The 17,821-nt window shown below is 42.5% G+C and overlaps 1 protein-coding gene across 1 annotated transcript; it reads right to left on the reverse strand.

The window, feature by feature from the left end:
• Nucleotides 1–1,496: 1,496 nt before the first annotated feature.
• On the reverse strand, nt 1,497–17,701 carry arhgef15b (Rho guanine nucleotide exchange factor 15b). The gene is made up of 16 exons (XM_078275817.1): nt 17,394–17,701; nt 12,968–13,452; nt 10,220–11,200; nt 10,043–10,097; nt 9,463–9,530; nt 9,058–9,326; nt 7,987–8,147; nt 7,622–7,774; nt 7,230–7,359; nt 6,431–6,505; nt 6,049–6,141; nt 5,786–5,940; nt 3,874–4,041; nt 3,618–3,703; nt 3,400–3,504; nt 1,497–2,667 (listed from the first exon to the last, which is right to left on the reverse strand). Exons 2-16 carry the CDS (start codon nt 13,389–13,391, stop codon nt 2,498–2,500), a joined length of 3,093 nt encoding a protein of 1,030 aa, XP_078131943.1. The 5' UTR covers nt 13,392–13,452; nt 17,394–17,701; the 3' UTR covers nt 1,497–2,497.
• Nucleotides 17,702–17,821: the final 120 nt, after the last annotated feature.

Below are 17,821 nucleotides of genomic sequence, written 5' to 3' on the forward strand. Positions count from 1 at the left end.
AAAGGAGGAGGCGGTTTGTTTTGAGTGAAGTGAAGATCGTCAGCCTGTACCCTTTTTTTTTTTTTTTTTCATTTTAGGAAAAACTATCAAAGACCTGTGTGAAAGCACCAGAAACTCACAAATGAATTGTACAGGAGCACAGAAAAGCAGACTATGAGGATGGCAAGAAAACACAAAAGATGCTGGATAGAAATAATGAAAAATGTATTCCCGTTAAAGTAAATATTGCAAAGTTGTTTGAGCTTGTAATGTCATTACGTTGGTAATATGGACAATTAAAACGGCAACATTCAAATTTGCTGTGTGCAGCTTAAGTCATCTCATGATTTGACTTCATTCATTCATTTATTCATTCAATCTGTTCTCTTTTCACCCATATTTCTTTCCATCAGGTTTCCGATTGCTTCCAGCTCAACACTCCGCCACCAGTTATGTCCGCCTGCCCAGCTCCGCCAACTCGTCCAGACCCATTCAGATCAGAACCACACCCCGCCAGGGATCTGGGCAGCCTCACCTTGAAAAGAAATACTCTCCACCCTCCAGTGCAGCCAAGCCGTGTTATCCTCCAGCTTACCCAGGAGGAGGACCAGGCCATTACCAACCTCCTGAAACTGCGCCACCAACAGCCTATACAGAGTGATGAGACCCTTGCTGCTCTGCAAATGGTCTCTTCCAGTGTAGAGTTGAACCCCATCTCATTCCTTCACCCTAACCTTATGGACTCCACTTCAGCTGAGGAAGTATACAATCCCTTCTGTAGTGATGAGCAGTATCCAAGGCAGCAGGGAAGGTCTTGGTCGGATACGGAGCTTGAGGCAGCTAACACCCTCTTGAGTTGTTTCAGTCTGATGGAGGAGAAAATCTGGGGCCAAAACCACAGTAAATCAGCAGTAAAACTTTCTGACCCTCTGCTTTACCAGCATCACAATGACTCATCAATAAGCACTGAAACTCCAAAAGGATCTGAGACTTTTCCTGCATTAACAACTGCTGATTGTACCCAAAACGACATTGGCTATATCGGCTTTAGTTGTGCCAGGGAATATGGAGAACCAGGCTGTGGGGATTTTGGGTTTGTGGTGCGAAGGAGAGATTATGTTCATCTGCCCGTTCGTGAGTCTACACTGTTCTCAGATTTAAAGGCAAGAAGCACATCAGGCGCCTCTGGAGATTTTTTAGAAATGAAGGAGCGTACGCTCTCAAATTCTGAGGGAGATGCTGTGCAAGTACTCCTGAGCCTCGGAGACATGGGAGTGCTGGATATCGTGCAGTGATTGTCTTAAACCTGAGGCTCTGGTCCCTGGGTGAGTTTGTAAGGGACTTTACTACCTCCTTTCTCATTATGGAAACAACTAGCTGAGGGTTCTTTGCACTAGTTGCTCTGAAAGGATTTTATTTTTTTTTTTCTAGGATGACAATTGAAAAGTATTGCACATTTGCCTTGTAATTTTCTTACTACTGTATCAGTGTTTAATAAAAATGATCAACAGTTGAGCCTCGAGCTACAAAGACGTTTTTATAAAAAGCACTACGCACTGTTTTTGAAAGAGAATCTCCCCCACTCATTATTTACAACATATTGTACATTTACAGCATATCCACAAATAAGATCCCATCTTTATTGACAACAAGCGTCAGGGGGAGCTACAGTATTATTCCACAATGGCTACTGACACAAGCTAACAAGTTAGTGGACAGCACGACGACTGAAACGTCATAACGGAAGTACAGCTCAGCACACACATGCCTTTTCAAAGCTCTTGGGCTTGATATGATCCTGACAGAAGTCCTGGTGTGTAATTTTGAGTTTATTCAATGGCACTTCCTATTTATTTATTTTTGTGGTGAGAGATGTATATTCCTTTTTAAATGTTAACACTGTTGAATTTCAGTATGTGTTTTTACAAGATTCTTGTATCATAAAAACATGTTCTCCTGTATTCTGGCCACCTTAGTAGTGACACAAGATAGGCTGTAAAAGTATTTAACTTGTGTGGTCATGTGACAACTGACACCAGGCGTTTGCAGGAACACCCAACTCTTTGCAGCAGGTCTGTATTTGTACAATCTGGTTGAGCAATAGCTGGAATGATTGGCATTTTTACATGTCCCGTTTCAGTTTTTGCAGAGGAGGCGTTGACGAAGGTTTGCATGCTCACAAGAAGAGGTAAACTCTACAGCTGTAGTAATGCTCTAAGATGCTGATCTTTGTTATTGAATGCATGCACATTCATAGTGTCTGTCAGTGTCAGTCGTAATGATCTACCTCAAGCTCCCAGCTGCACACTTGCGTACTCCAGTGAGATGATTGCAGGTCTGTTATCTCATTTGTCTCATGAGCTTCACCCTTCTCCTTTTAGCTTTCATTTCCTGGTTGTTAGAAACTCACACTTCAACTCAAAGTCTCTGAATAATCTTTGTACAGAGTTCATTTCTGAGGATATTGTATCCATTCATTGTCTTTAAAAAAAACAAAAACATCCTTGATCCATCGATCCTAATGAAGGGCGTTGGCCTTGCTGGTGGTGACCATGCTTGCAGCCTGAATGACTCTGTAGCGCTCTCGGAGGTTTCGCCGCCTCACATGCTCATTGGTGATCTCTATGACGTTTCCTACGGGGAACCATCCCTTCTGACCGTCGGACAGGCGGATGCCTTCATAACAGCCTAGGAGGAGAGGACGGGGTGGGAGGAGAACAAACAAGGGAAGATTGGAGGTTTCTGTATTGTTCATGCAAGAAAGTCAAAACAAATTTAATAAACTGCTACGGTGAGAAGGTTGTGGAATGAGGATCAGGGTGTATAAACAAGCAGAGTCAAAGGAAGGGGCAAATGATGTTAATATTAATGATACAAAGTCATGTCAGTACACTTTGATAGGAAACCGGCTTAGATCCACAGACACTAATAATGCCAAATATAGACCCAATCACAATGTTTGTTTACAAATGCCAAGTATAATATTACAATAACTTCTGGGTAAAAAAAAAAAAACTACTAGTAAATAAACACAGCATAAACGTCAGGTCAGACCACCGTGTTTAACTATAGATCTTTAAATGTTACAGTTACGGCTGAAAATGACAACAGAAATAGACAAGTCTCTGGAACGCAAATCAACTGCGTTTTTGTCTACCGGGAAGTGCTTTGTGTTAGCGCATCGTCAAGGTGATTCAGAATATAGAGTGGAAAAATCAATTTTACGCACACACAGATTCATATCGCTATTGAGCAGTTTCAGATGCAGAGTTGTGTCCTGTAAATAAGGAAATGTTTACAGTCCTGTATGTGATCATCTTTCTTTGACCTTTTCTTTTTACATTTAACAGCCAGCTCATCTCGTGAGAGTGATAACTAAAATAACAACTCTTTGGACCTGGTTTCCCTCAACGTTCTTACCCTCATTGGTTTTGCGGATGACGTTGATGATCTCAGTGGGCTCCAGGGTGAGCTCGTCTGCCTGCTGGGCAATGTACTGCTCCACACACTGCACCTGAGGACAATCTGACACACGCGCATAACAGTGAGAAACTTTGGACATGAAACACACAACCACATACTGTGTGTGTGTGTGTGTGTGTGTGTGTGTGTGTGTGTGTGTGTGTGTGCGCCCTCACCCCAGTCTTCATAAATCACTTCATCTTCGTCTCTGTCTGGGTTGGTGGGGTTGGGGAAAGCCGCCATCCACCTGTGCATATCTGACCTGTTGACGGAATTATAGGCTTATAAAAAATGTAAATAAACAATGTAACGGGGCCTCATATTCATGAGTTGTACTTTGCTAAGAAAAAAAGAATTCATGTCAAATCCTGAGACAGTCCTGGAGAAAAATGGGGCAGTTTATGTGTTGGCCAGTCACACAGAGCTACTCACTGGGAGGGAGCTTTAATCAGCCTCTCCATCATGCGTCCCTGGTGGTTCTCCAGCAGGGTGAGGGTGAAGCAGTGCTCGTAGGGCCCGCTGCTGCCCCCACCTTCATCTAATGGCTGCACCTGCACCAGAGAGCGATGGGCGTGGTCGAGTACCACAAAACGCTCCGCCCTGTTCAAGAAAAAGAAGGGTGAGTTGTTTTTGTGGATATTAGGGTGAAGTGGCAAAAATATTAGCATATCAATTACCTTCAGGAACTTAAAGGAAATAATCATGTGCAGTGATAAATACTGAAGCGTGTACAGTATTGTTTGTTTAGCTGTATTTTGTAATATATGCATGTTCTATGCCGTTATTTTGTCGTTCTCATCTGCTGTCAATGTGGCACTGGCAACAACAAAATATTTGAAATCTATTCTTCCTCTCAGTTCTCTTCAAACACTACTTCCTGCCACATTTGAGGAAGTTTGGAGTCATTTCACTAGTGATGACACTGTTAAAGAGTCATGATTGCTTTTGCGGTCAGTGGTCACATTTTCCATAGTCTATATCGACGACGTTTCCACTTCAAGGATTGTTCAGGTGCCGCCGGAAATTCCACCGCATGTCCCAGACCTTCCGCTTTCTTTGTGTTGGCATTCTAAACTCTGGTCGATTTATGAGGACTACGGTTAACTGCTCCTCAGATCTCTGCAGGGTAAATCCAGACAGCTAGCTATGTCTGATGGCTGAGTTTTCTGTTGCACGACTAAAACAACATACACGTTCCTTCCCGGGGCTATTTTACAGCGGCACTGTCATTGTGTCCAGGTCTTATCGCCACCCAAGACGATTGAGATTGGTTTAAAGAAATGCCAAAAAACCAGAGCATGTTTTTCTCCCATCCCAGAATGCTGTGTAGACTAGCCAGGCCTTCCTCCGCAGCGACGTGGAGGAGGAAGGACTGGCAATGTGAGACTACATTCTCTATGGTTAAAGAGCCATTATGACAGCTTGTAAAAAGATTTTCTCTGCACAGCTTCCAAAGGGGACTGGCTGAGGTGCACTCTCACTTCCACAGCCTAAACATGACGCATCCTGATGAACAGTGAGACGAGTCAATAGAGCAATACCACCCTCTCATAACTTATTAATGCCCAACAAGGTTAATGATAAACAATAATTTGTGATCTTTAATGTAAAAAACAGCAAACAACTCTGTAAGAGAACCTATCCTGAGGCAAAAACATGACCTCAGCTTACAGAATAAGTTACAGTACAGAAGAAAGTGGAAACAATATATCTATTGTTTTCCAGAAGCCGCTTGAACAAGGTCTACTATCACATTGCTAGCAGTTGTGTAGTGACTGTTGGAAGCAGCGCTCTGTCTCATAAATGATGAGCAAAGATGCCTAATTCTGCCTGACACACAGTGTATTAGGGCCGATGCTTGACACACACCTTGTCATAACGAAGGTAATTGTGATGTAAGAAAATGTTTGGCACAACCTGACATCTGCAGGATTTTAGGATGATTGTGACTGAAATGTATCATGTCCCCAGATAAAGACACATTCTCAAAAATTCAGCCCCACAGTCACACTAGCAAGAGTCTACAGCCATGCTAGTGTGACTGTGTGGCTGTTCTTTGAGCTCAATGCTATCATCAGCATGCTAACATGCTCATATTGACAATGTTAACATGCTGATGTTTTAAAAGGTGTTATGTTTATACTGTGTTCACCATCTTAGTTTCGCTTTAGTTGACAATTAGCACTAAACGGAAAGTACAGCTGAGTCTGATGGGAGTGTCATTTGTTTTGCAGGTCGTAAATAAAAGGATTGACAACTTGTGGCCTGGTTGCGCTACAAGGAAAAGTCAGAGGATCACCACGGGTAGATCCTAAATTGGATCTGCTAGAATGGTCTGCCTCACCCTTTCTTGGCAGTGATGATTAGCAGATCGTTGAAGAGGAAGAGGTAGACGGGGGTGAACTTTGCCCTCATGTTGAAGATGGTTCCTCCTTTGGACATTTCCTGCAGCTCTCCCTTCTTCTCCAAGTGTCGTGTCTGAGAGATGATCGGTATGGCCTGGAGAAAAAAGTAGGAACATTAAGCTATTTTTCAAGTAGCTCAAATGTGTGTGTGTGTGTGTGTGTGTGTGTGTGTGTGTGTGTGTGTGTGTGTGTGTGTGTTTACCTTGAGCTTGTCAAACTCCAGTGTTTGAGAGACATGGATCAACTCTTCCATCTGTCTCATTTTTCCCACCTGTGTGTTACACTCGTCAATGATCTGTGTGTGATTATGAGAGTGGGGGGAAAAAAGATTATGAAATAAACAAAACTGGCTGCATCTCATTGGGAGTGTCAGGTTCATTCCTTTGACAAATGTCTCCCTGTTTGAGCAAACTCGAGCCATTGTCCTCAGTGCATGGCTCACTGTCACTGCAGAGCTCACTCAATAGGAAATCCTTCACTCAGACAATGGCTGACGTCAAATATCCAGAGGCATGCGAAGTGCTCCGAGTCAGATTATATGGATTTGTAGGCAGAAGAGAGGGTGAAGAGTGAGGGGCGTTTACCTTCGACACGGAAGCCAAAGCCTTGGAGGCCGTCTGCTCCTCTTTCGTCCTCTCCTTTGTTCTCTTCAGGATGTTCTGAAACGACAAACAACTACTTTCTATTTCTGCAACAGGCAAACGGCAGGATACATTTTTTTTTCCATCTAAATGCAAACAAGGTATTGAGGTTGAGAAAATGTGTGCCCGTGACTTTGCTCATAGGTCAAGAGGCAGTGACAGTGCTTTATGTTATTCTGTTGATTGTTTGGAGCATGTGAAGGCACATAGACAATAACATAGAACAAGATGAGTTTGAGCGGGGAGGATTGCCCTGGAATGAGGACATTCCACAAAGCAACACACAGGAAAAGAAAAGGGTCAGGTATGCAGAATGTACTGTGGCATTCTGTTTAGTCAATTGAGGAAAGAATTTATAGGGTGTAAAGGCTAAATGCATTGTTGTCACGTAACAGTGACATAACTATGACAACAAAAGCTAGCCTGGCTCTGTCCAAATTAAAGGAAATACTTGTATATAGGCCTCTGAAGCTCACTAATGTTGTGTCTCCTTTCTGTACACAAAGTCTGTACACACGTCAAGTTGTGGTTATTCAGGGGACTCGCGTGCTGTAACTATTTATTGCGAACAGCAGTCAGCAGAAACAGAGCCAGGCTAGCTGTTTCCCCTTGCTTCTAGTCTTTATGCTAAGCTAAGCTAATCTACTTGTTGCTGGACTCATTGGACTACTGTATATTAAAAAAAAAAAAAAGCATTTCTACAGCAACATTTTAACTAGTGTTCATGTGATGTTGCTCTCACTTCAATGAGCATTTTGATGCGTGTTATTCGCTGGAAGGGCAGCAGCAAGAAGGACATGAAGGGCAGCCGCTGGCATTGAGGCGACTCTTGTAGACGAGTGATGACCGTAGCAAACTGCGCGTTGTTCTTCCTGTGGACACACATACATGCGCATACAAGCACACATCAATGGTATGTAATGCAGCTGTAATGCTCATATACTTGTGAAATAGAGAAAAGGAGGAAGGAAAGTGATTTCAGAGGATAAAACAACATCTTGACAATCAATGCTTGCTTTTAGTTTGTCCAAATTGCTGTGGATGGATACAACATAGGTGAAAGGAAGGTTTTCCCAACTTATCTGGAATCTGGGAAACAAATGGGAAAAATGACAATTTTAGAGAATTCCTTACAAGAGTGAGGTGTAGGTCTTATCCTGATAGATCTGGTTGCGGACGTAGTCGATGTAGGCTGGGAAGTTGTGCTGGGCATGGTAGTGGATAATGTCACAGATATCAGGAAAGACCAGGTCCTTGAATATGCGTTGCTCCAGGTCCTTCAAGAACCTGTGGAGTCAAACAGCAAAGGTTACACAAAACATAAAAGGTTTTTCAAACCATTGCCAACACTCAGGAAATGACCCATTACATCTTCACTTTTCCTTCCTATCTCTTAGTATCTTTGTTGCAATTGACCTTGTGGTAGTTCAAGTCATAAATCACCTTCCTATTTCCCTTTTCCTTTATCTCCATTTATCCTTCCTTCAGCCATTTCTCACCTCTCGCTGACCTCTCGGACCCTCAGGATGTTGGAGAAGAGGGTTTTCTTCTCTCTGATGATCATTGTTTCCTCTAGCTCTCGGCTGTTCAGGAAGTGTTCGGTCAGAACTTGCAGGGATCGAAGGTAAGAGGCCTCAGATGTCAAAACCTCAAACATACTCTGCCAGGGAGGAAAAAAAATGCAAATATTAACTTCAGCAAATGACGGCATAGAACTTAAGCAAAGAATTAAGCTCAAAACCAGGGCCTTTTTCTTACTATACTCCATACTAAGGATGGAGATGTTGGTGGTTTATCAGAAAATGACGCCATCATCATCTATCTATACATTTGAGAAATCAGTGTGTGTCCCTCCCTCGCATACGCAGTAACAGCAGCGGGGCGGGGAGTTGCTGCATCCCTCGAAGGCTCATTGATTGCGGTTCCCCGGCTACCGGTGTCAGATGCCAAAAAGTGATCACCCGCCAAAAAACGGATTGCTGTCTACCCTACATGCAAAGACAATCCTACACAGACACATGTTAGAGCAGAGGCTAGGGAAGCTGCTGGCTGGCAGGCTGAGCCCGGCTCCCTCCTTCCCTCGTCCCGGGGCAGGTCGCTACCTGGATGTGGGACGGCAAGACAACAAAAAGGGGCCACACCGAATCTCTAGATGAGCCTGATTGAACCGTGAAAACAATACTGGGAACCAAGCAATCAGCCCCTTCCGAACAGGCATTCGCTCCAAATGGGCACTGCACTAGTTTTATGAAACAAATCCTTTTAAATGGTATGCATCACTTGTCGCTCGCTTCCTGTACCTAAAAGGAATTTTGCCTGACGTTGGAAAGTTATAACAGTGAATGTAAAAGCTTTCATGAACTGGAGTGAATCGATATTATATTACAGCAGTGAGTTACCACTCACTGCTGTAATATAATATAATATACAGTGAGGCAGAGTGGACTTTAATTGATATAAAAACATCACATTATGACTTTAAGATGCAATTTAAATTGTGATACTGCATCTCCCATTTCTCTTTCCCTAGCATCAATGATCTCTCCTAAGTACATTCGCCTCTCCCTCACCTCCTGGTACTTGCACTGCTCAGGGGTGAGCTGCTCCAGCACCCCTGCCTCCCGAACAGCTGGGAGGTCCTGCCACAGGGTGCTCTGGCCCGGTGTAGGCGTGGGGCCGCCCTTGGGTGCTCCATTCGCAGTCCCAGTTCCAGCCCCAGAGTGACGGGCTGTCCAGTCCATGGCGTAGTCCACACTAGTTTTACTGATGTTGCGACAAACTGTCTGGCGCCGGATCTCCTTGGTGATGACAGTGGCACGGTACGTCTGGTACAGAGGCTCTGAGGGGAAAACAAGTCACAAAGGTTATACAGTATACAAGTAACAAGTGGATACTGACATGATATCCTGTTACAGGCATTACTGCGATTCATATTTGTCTTTTGATGTTTTGTTTGTTACAGGTGTCAGCCTTACCATCCTGCAGCCGGGACTCCCAGCTGAACGAAGACTCCCTCCTGAGGGAGCCGCTCCTGACTGGAGGCCTGAAACAGGAAGTATACAAAGATGAGAAAGGGATCAAGCAGGGTAATATAAAACCAAACTATCTAACAAAAGAGTGAATGACACAGTTAATGATTACTCTACACACACGGACACCAATGTTGACTTCAAGGATAAGACTGAAATTCCATATTTTTCTTATTGTCTACAAATCCCATAAAAAGTCCAAACCCAACAACATGTTGCTGCGTCTCTGAATACTATCCAACTTCTGTACTCTGTCTGCGGCTCTCAGCTCCAAGCCCATTTGTTCCAATTTCAGACTTAAATCTTTGAAATTAAACTACAGTTTGGCCCATTGGTGTGTTTTAGAAGTCTTTTGGATAAAAATGCCACAGGAGAATAAGCTACATGCTTTGACTACACAGACAACACTTAGTCAATAGGATCAATTTATTTATGGCTTTGGTCTTAATGTTTTTTTTTGACAAATAGAAAAATATCGTCAGCCTTATCCTTATAAAAATGAGGTTAGGTGAGGGGGATAACTCACAGTTCTTTGAATTTGTCACCTTTCTCTTCTTCATTCCCTTCATTCTCCTCTCCTTCTGTAAAATACAAGTAAATGGCATCATCGCTTTCGATTACACAGAAAATTAACAATTTGTGAATTAATCATAGCTCATCTCAGGCAAGCTGGGTTGTAACGTAATGTTTGTTCGCTACAAACCTTTTTTCTGTGTGAGGGATTGCAGTGAGGCACTACTAAGCCTCCTGGGATCCGTCTTTGGTGGTGGAGGTGGGGGTCTGTGAGGGTTGGGTGGGGTCGGAGTGATGTCCCTCTGGGTGCTCAGCCCGCTGGCAGTGGAGCTGCTGGGGGATGAGGGCCGCAAGGTGCGCCACTCCTCCAGTGTGGGCTGGGGAAGAGGAACGCCGCCCCGGGGCGCCAGCGTGAGGCTGCGGCTGTCATGACCCACAGGCATCCTCGGCGGGATGGCAGGCGGCATATTGTCTGGGTTCAAGATGGGTTCTGTGTTCGTATGAAACTCGGACGTCTGGTCTGAGGTGCTGTAGGACAGTTTAGACTGGCGGGCTGGTTTGCGCACTTTGATTAGTGGAATATCCAGTTCCTTACACACATTGGACTTTTTAGGAGTGGGGTCGACCACTGGAAGGGTGTCCTCGTAAATATTTTCTTCTTCGTTTTGGGTGGATAAGTGGTGGATTTGTGGTGACTGAGCCCGTTTTGGGGGAACAGGGGGAGACTGAGAGCGAGTGACAGCGAGAGAGGTGAAAATAGAGTGAGGGCCCGGGTCTGAAAGCCTCCGGTTACCATCACCGAGCAAAACCTCCAAACACTGGTGGAACTTTGACTTTTCTTGTTTCAACACTTCACTCTCGTCAACCACAGACGTCCTGTCCACCTCATCCTCTGCCTCGCTGTCCCTCTCCCCTCCCCCCTCTACCTCCTCGTCCTCCCATCTCTGCTCTTCCACATCAGTCTCATCCTCGTCTCCAACAACACTGTGCTCCTCTCCACCATCATGCATCTCCACGGGCACCCATATTAGTTTCATGCCAGGCCACTGGAGGTGGCACACGCAGCTGCAGCCCGGGTCGCAGCATGGACTGAGAGGTGTGTGAGGACTGTGCTCCGCCTCCGCTTCACCTCCTCCAATCAACTGGATTTCCACCTCTTTTCCATCAGGCGCTGCATCGAAAAAGAAGCAACACAAAAATAAATCGCCACACAGTAAACTTCTCTAACGTGTTATAGTTCTTCCTAATGTTACTGTAAACCTAGATGTTCATTTTCACAAAGCTAATGGCTGTGAATGAGCTGTTTCCTGCCCACTTCTTTCCTACATGTGTATCCCCAGATAGGTGGCTCACTTTCATTAAGAGTCCCCCCCCCCCCCCATCTGCTCTTCTTATAACAGCTTCACATGGCACACGCTGGAATGTTGAGTAGGCAGTTCATCACAACGCAAATACAGCAGGTCTGTAAATGGTGTCTTCAAATATTAATGGAAATTTTGGAGAGGTGCAAAATAAAGGTTTACTAGGTCAGTGAATAAAGATATGAAAGAAAAAAAAAGTAGTGATAGCAATTTTCCATATCAGCCAATACAGAGTTTTTTTTTTTATTAAATATAGTTAAATAAAGATGCATTATTTTAATAAAAGGCCATAATACTTTTAGTTGAAACAACTACTACTACAACAACTAGTCGACTAATTGATTAGTCAATCTACCAAAAATTAATCACCAGCTATTTTGATACTGGATTTATTGTTGAAGTTATTGTTCAGGCCCAAATGCCAAACATTCTCAAAACATTTTTCACAATTTTCTGATGTCTTTATGTTTATAGTCTAAATGATTGATTGGGAAACAACAGAAATGACAGATAAATCAATATTGACAATAATCGTTAGTTCATTTAGAAGCTGATATCGATCAATACTGATGGTATGAGGATATATTGCCACAGAATCTGACGTCCTTAAAGGCTTCTCGTTGCTCACGGGGAACCAAAGCAAGGAAGTGAAAAGCACCATACGTGTAACTCGGGCGCACACACACACACACACACACACACACACACACACACACACACACACACACACACACACACACACACACACACACACACACACACACACACACACACACCTCTATCAGAAAGCCGATAAATGTTTTTGGCTTCCCCTTTTGTTGAGTCAGAACAAAACTGAGTATCATGACACAGCAAAAGGACTGCTCGTGTTAAATGAGCTACAGGTTAAAACTGAACACGTGATCGGACTGACAGAACCTGTTTATGGCTGTTGGTTCAGATTAGCCAGCGGCAAACTGTTTGAGAGTTCACAACTTTTGCAAGAAACAAACAAATGGCCAATAATGTAAAATTGTTTGTCTTTCAGTTTTATCAATAAGATTGACTTTTGATCTAAAACTCCACTCTGTGAAACTGGCCCTAACGTTAGCTACGCTGCAGGCTGTGTGAGACGGCGGGAGGAAAATACAGTTTATAATGTCATCTGATCTTTGTCCTGCAATAATAAGTAATGTTAAGCGTTGCTAGCTCTGAATGGCAGTCAAAGGTAAAAGTACCTAGACCCTGAGAGCAGACTCTTTCAAGAAATCATGTGACACAGCTTGTTGACGTTGGAGGACTGACAAATGCTACCTGCTGTTTCTTTCAGTACTACCATTACTTTAAGCATATTTTTAAGATTTGTGGTGATCCACTTTTCTTTATTATTATTATTGTTATCCCAAAGGTAATTTGGTTGACAGCCAGGCATTAAACACACAGGAAGTACAAGTGACAACAACAAATCTATAGTCCAAAACATAAAAATAATATAAAAAAAAGAATATGTGGAATATATTCAAAAGTAAAATACTATTGCAGCAGATGTAGCCAAAGACAGAAACACTAGTTAAAAAAAAGTGTAAAAACCCCTGTACCTGATCGACCTCCTTCCACACTGATGGTGTCCCACTCCTCTGCACCCCCACTCTCCTGCTTCTGAAGGGTGCGGCTCCTCTTAACAGGCAGCGGGGGAGCTTTCTCTCCGCTAATCTGAAGCTGCAGACTGGCACGGCCTGGTTTGGGTTTTACCGTAGGCGGCCTTTTGAACCGTTTAATTGACCTTAGTTTTGCAGTACCATTGGTGGGTTGTTCCTCCGGTTCATTCAAATCCTTTATGCTGAACTTGTTCACAATCCTCTTGACCTTTCCTCCAGAAAGCCTCGTGCTGATGCCGCGGTCTCCCAGAGGAGGGCAGCTGGTTTGTGGTGTCGGTTTTGGAGGGATCTCCAGTCTCGGTTTGGGCTCAGGTTTGAGGGGTTTAGGCGACGTGGGCTGTTCGGATGCTTCCTGGACAGACATGGTAGCTGGTGTTTACTCCCAGACCTGACGAGTCAGGTCACTGTGAGCATGTCGTCTTCACCTGACGAGTAAAGAGAAAAGGAAAAGAAAGTTTAAAACCAGTTTTATAGCATATCGAATTTAACATCTAAATTATCAAAAGCTATCATTTCTTGTATTTTGTGCCTTCATTAGACCATAGAGAGCTAACGTGGAATGGGGGAAGAAAGACTTGAAGTGGGGGATGTAGCGATTACATAGTGGGTTAGTGGCTCTCAACCTTTTTGGCTTGTGATTACTTTAAAAAGGCACGGCTCACTATAATTATAGTCATTTTCTGTAGCTGAAAAAAACCCACAATGCAATAAACACTCAATTCAGTATTTCCATTACAGTATAATCCTAAAATCAGACTTTGCAGCTCTGTGCAACAAATCCCTCAATGCAGGGCCTCAGAGGAAAATGAACATTGCACTGTAAGGAGCCAATTAATTTCTGGTAAGAACACACTCCCACAAAGAAAACAAGTTAATGTAAAACCAGCTGACTAGCTGAAGCTGACTGAAGTCTGTTTACTGCAGTACAAAAGGGACACAGTAAAGGGAAATGCAGCTATGACTAGTAGAGATAATAGATTTTTCCATTGTAATGTTCCCTAGTAACTTGTTTACGCATTTACTGCTGTAATGGCCCGAATGGGTCATCATTATCAGAACAGGGATGCCAATCAAACACAAGGTTTCCATTTCAGAGAAGATCGCTGCCAGTAAGAGTCAGCCAATGGAAACTATTTTCAAATGTAATATTATTACATCTTGGACTTCTGTGTAAAAGGACACGGTGAAGCAGCGAATACAAATTCAAATATGCAATTCTTCTTTGGCTTGCTGTTAATTAATGTGTATTACCTGTGTAGCAAGCTGACATTTTGAACAGTATTGTATGTATGATTCATAATGACCCATGGTTGTTTTCAATTAATAGTTAACCACTGTTTCAATACAAATGTGCAATTTGAATCACTCCACCCTGTCTACTGTTGCCCTGACAGGTTGAATAGCCTCAAGCTCCTCGTGATCTTTTACCTCTCAGCTAGTCTACAAGCGCTCTGAAAAAAGTTGTACACCCCCCCTTTTTTTATTTAACGTTTTTATTGATCTTTCATTGCAATTACAACTTTTAACTTGAATTTGAGGTATCCTGTGCCTGTAGAAGCTCACATATGTCTCCTTTTTTTATAAACTGGTTTGAGTACACCCGTTTAATATTTCTTGTGCAACACTGTCTGAGGTCTTTACATAGATGTCCATGTTTTAAACATATGCTCTCTAAAAAAAACAAGTAAAGCAACATCTAAGGGCCCTAAGCCTGTAATCATATTTTCAAACTACTTTTGTACTTTTTATGTATAGGAATATTTATATGTATACACAAATGTTGTAAGATTGAACTTTTCTATATTCAGTGCTGATGTATTTAGTGCAATATTTATAAGAGTACATGAAAGGGAATATGTATAGTTATATTTGCAAGAAAGAATAATGCTAGTTATACTGCTCTTATTTTTTATATCATGTGGTTGTTTTGTCTAAAAAAGTCTTATTGTTTGTTGTAATGTTTTATGTTTTGTGTGGACCCCAGGAAGAGTAGCTGATGTCCTGCGTCAGCTAATGGGGATCCTAATAAAATCAAATCAAATCTAAGTGTGTGCTGCTATCCCTTATTCACCGAAAACTCATAATTAGGAATTCAATGGCCATTCGACAATCTGATAAACGTAATTACAAATGTACAAACACTGACACTAAATCCACACGGATTCAATCCTTTAAAAGTCAAACACTGAGAAGTTTACTTATTCAAAGCACTCTAGTCATTCAAATGAAGCAGTCGAACGAGACACATCTTTCAGCCTGTAAGTGCCTATAAAAAGAAACGTGATGACTATAAAGTGAAATTCAGTTTCCATTCTGGGCGACCAAATGTCCATGCTGCAAATTCTTCTCACTGTGTACAACAGCTGAAGCAATACCAAACCAAAAGAGGGTTAGACATCTTCTGAGTCATGCAAAAAGCAGAGCAGCGATCCAGAAGAAGACATTACTGCACTGCCTTGTGTGACTATTTGATTAATACATTTTGCATGTAGCTGCATACATTTAGGATTACACACACATCATTGAAAGGCTGCAACAAACAACAATTCCAATTGACGATTAATGTCATGATTATGTTTTGGATTAATTGAATAATCACTTAGTCTATACGTGTTTAAAATAATGACAGATGCCAGTAAGCAGCTGACAGTTATATGAACCCCAAGTTTTTATATTTTAGCCACGCTAGCTGCATTTCTAAACGGATATTTCTCCATTAAGAAATTAAGATGTAATACTTTATTGCCATACCAACATGATTGATTGCAATTCGTCTTAGTCAAGAGTAGTGCCTACAACCAGCAGGTAAACAAAAGCGTCACAGACAGCAATCCACTTTTTGGGCTATTGACTTGACAGACTCTTTTGCACACAGCTCACTAAAGTCAATAACACACAACCAGTAGAGGTTTGTTATCGAGAAAGTGTGCAAGCTGGTCAGACCAGTTTGGATGGGAAGTTCAGTTAGCATATAAAAAGAGGGGGTTTAATGTTTCACTCTGACCAGAAAAATGTTTCTGGGCTGACAAACAGCCATGTATTAGATAATTACAAAATGACAGAGCATGAAAACCTCAGTTCATTTAACCTACTCCTTCAATGTTTTGATTTTAAGTACTCTTGTTTTATAATATCAGAAAGGAAACAAGACATCACTATAACAGTGTGTGTGTGTGTGTGTGTGTGTGTGTGTGTGTGTGTGTGTGTGTGTGTGTGTGTGTGAGAGAGAGAGAGAGAGAGAGAGAGAGAGAGAGAGAGAGAGAGAGAGATTCATGTCTTTCCAGGTTTCAGTTTTGGCCCTCAGGTTATTATCATTGTCCATAGGGTGACATATAAACCTCAAACAGGAGGGTGAGGACACTCACAAAGAACTCTCTACACAGTGGGGATAACCCATTCTGATTGTGTGTTAATGCACTTATGGACCAAGTGAGAGATTAGATTTGAGGTTAAAATTCCCTCCTGACTTTCTTTCAATCAGCCCCAACCAGACGTCACTTTTCTAATGTTCACTCTTTGCTCTATTGACCTGGTTAGTTCAATAGCTACATCCTCCAGTCTACTGGACCGTACACACACTTATAGGCTGGGTCAGTGGGCCACTCATTCATTCCACTAAGTGTATTTGTCCTGGTAAGTCCAATACATATCAGATATGGTGTGATCCCTTAAATCAGACTAGCTTGAGAACAATCCTTAAGTGCTCCAAGCACCATTAACACAATGCTGTCTGTGTGTGTGTGTGTGTGTGTGTGTGTGTGTGTGTGTGTGTGTGTGTGTGTGTGTGTGTACAGTATGCCATCTGCTCTGGACACTAATGGGTCAGAAATACAAAATGGGTAGGGAAGCTTTAAGAGAGCTACCTTTACAATACAAGTTATGTGTAGGCTACATGCAAGCTCCACGTTGGACAGGAAGAGGGGACGGAAAAGGAGTGTCGGGAAGGAAAAAACACACACACACACACACACACACACACACACACACACACACACACACACACACACAAATTCTAAATCAAAGTTTACCTATAATGGTCTTATTTGTATCCCTAAATAACTTAGGCCTAATAGCGTTGTTCGAACTGTTACCTACCTACCTTAACAAAATGGGAAAACGTGTCAAGTGATCAACTACAACAAGATATTCTACAGTAGGCCTAATGCCAAAAGGGTTCAAATATTTACTTTGCAGTATGACAACGTCGCTATAATCTTATACAATCGTTGGTATTACAACGGAGGGTTTTCATATGGGAACAGGTGCATCTAGACTCAACCATCAACATCAACCAAACCGCACCTACTAAATTACCAATAATGAACTAATCTCGCTTAAAACATACATTAGATGAAAGAAAACTCACCAATGTTATCCAGACATTTCTGAATCCTTCTCCTGTGATTCGGCTCTAGTGTTGGCAATCCAACATGGTTAGCTTTGGCAAGAAAAAAACGCTTTAGTTTAAAATCGGTCCGGGACGCAGTTACGCTAGTGTACGTTACTTTAAAAACACTGTCGTTAAATATACTGTTAAGAAAAAATATCCACAACGTAAAAGCAAACCGGTTCAGTTCCTTTTTGTTTCTCTGACAGGCTTGTTGTCTGAGCACCCATCATCCCCCTGTTGTTGTCTCCTTTGTTACCAGCAGCACGTATGAGAGGAGAGAACGGGAGGTAGGAGTGGAACGACCGACCCCCCCTGAGGTTGTTGTGACTCAAACCGCCAAGTCACACACAGCAATGGTTACAAGTTCCGGTACGGACATTCAAAATAAAATAGATTTAAACATG

The sequence above is a fragment of the Sander vitreus genome, chromosome 19 (genome assembly GCF_031162955.1).
Source record: "Sander vitreus isolate 19-12246 chromosome 19, sanVit1, whole genome shotgun sequence".
NCBI lineage: Eukaryota > Metazoa > Chordata > Actinopteri > Perciformes > Percidae > Sander > Sander vitreus.

Bases quoted from the DNA above. Each gene is read 5' to 3' on its own strand.
- arhgef15b (XM_078275817.1), bottom strand. From the start codon at position 13,391: ATGTCTGTCCAGGAAGCATCCGAACAGCCCACGTCGCCTAAACCCCTC. The intron at 5,941-6,048 runs GTAAACACACAC...TTTTTTCTCCAG, and splicing joins TGGAGTTTGACAAGCTCAAG to GCCATACCGATCATCTCTCA. The intron at 3,704-3,873 runs GTGAGTAGCTCT...TTCCGTCAACAG, and splicing joins CTGATTAAAGCTCCCTCCCA to GTCAGATATGCACAGGTGGA.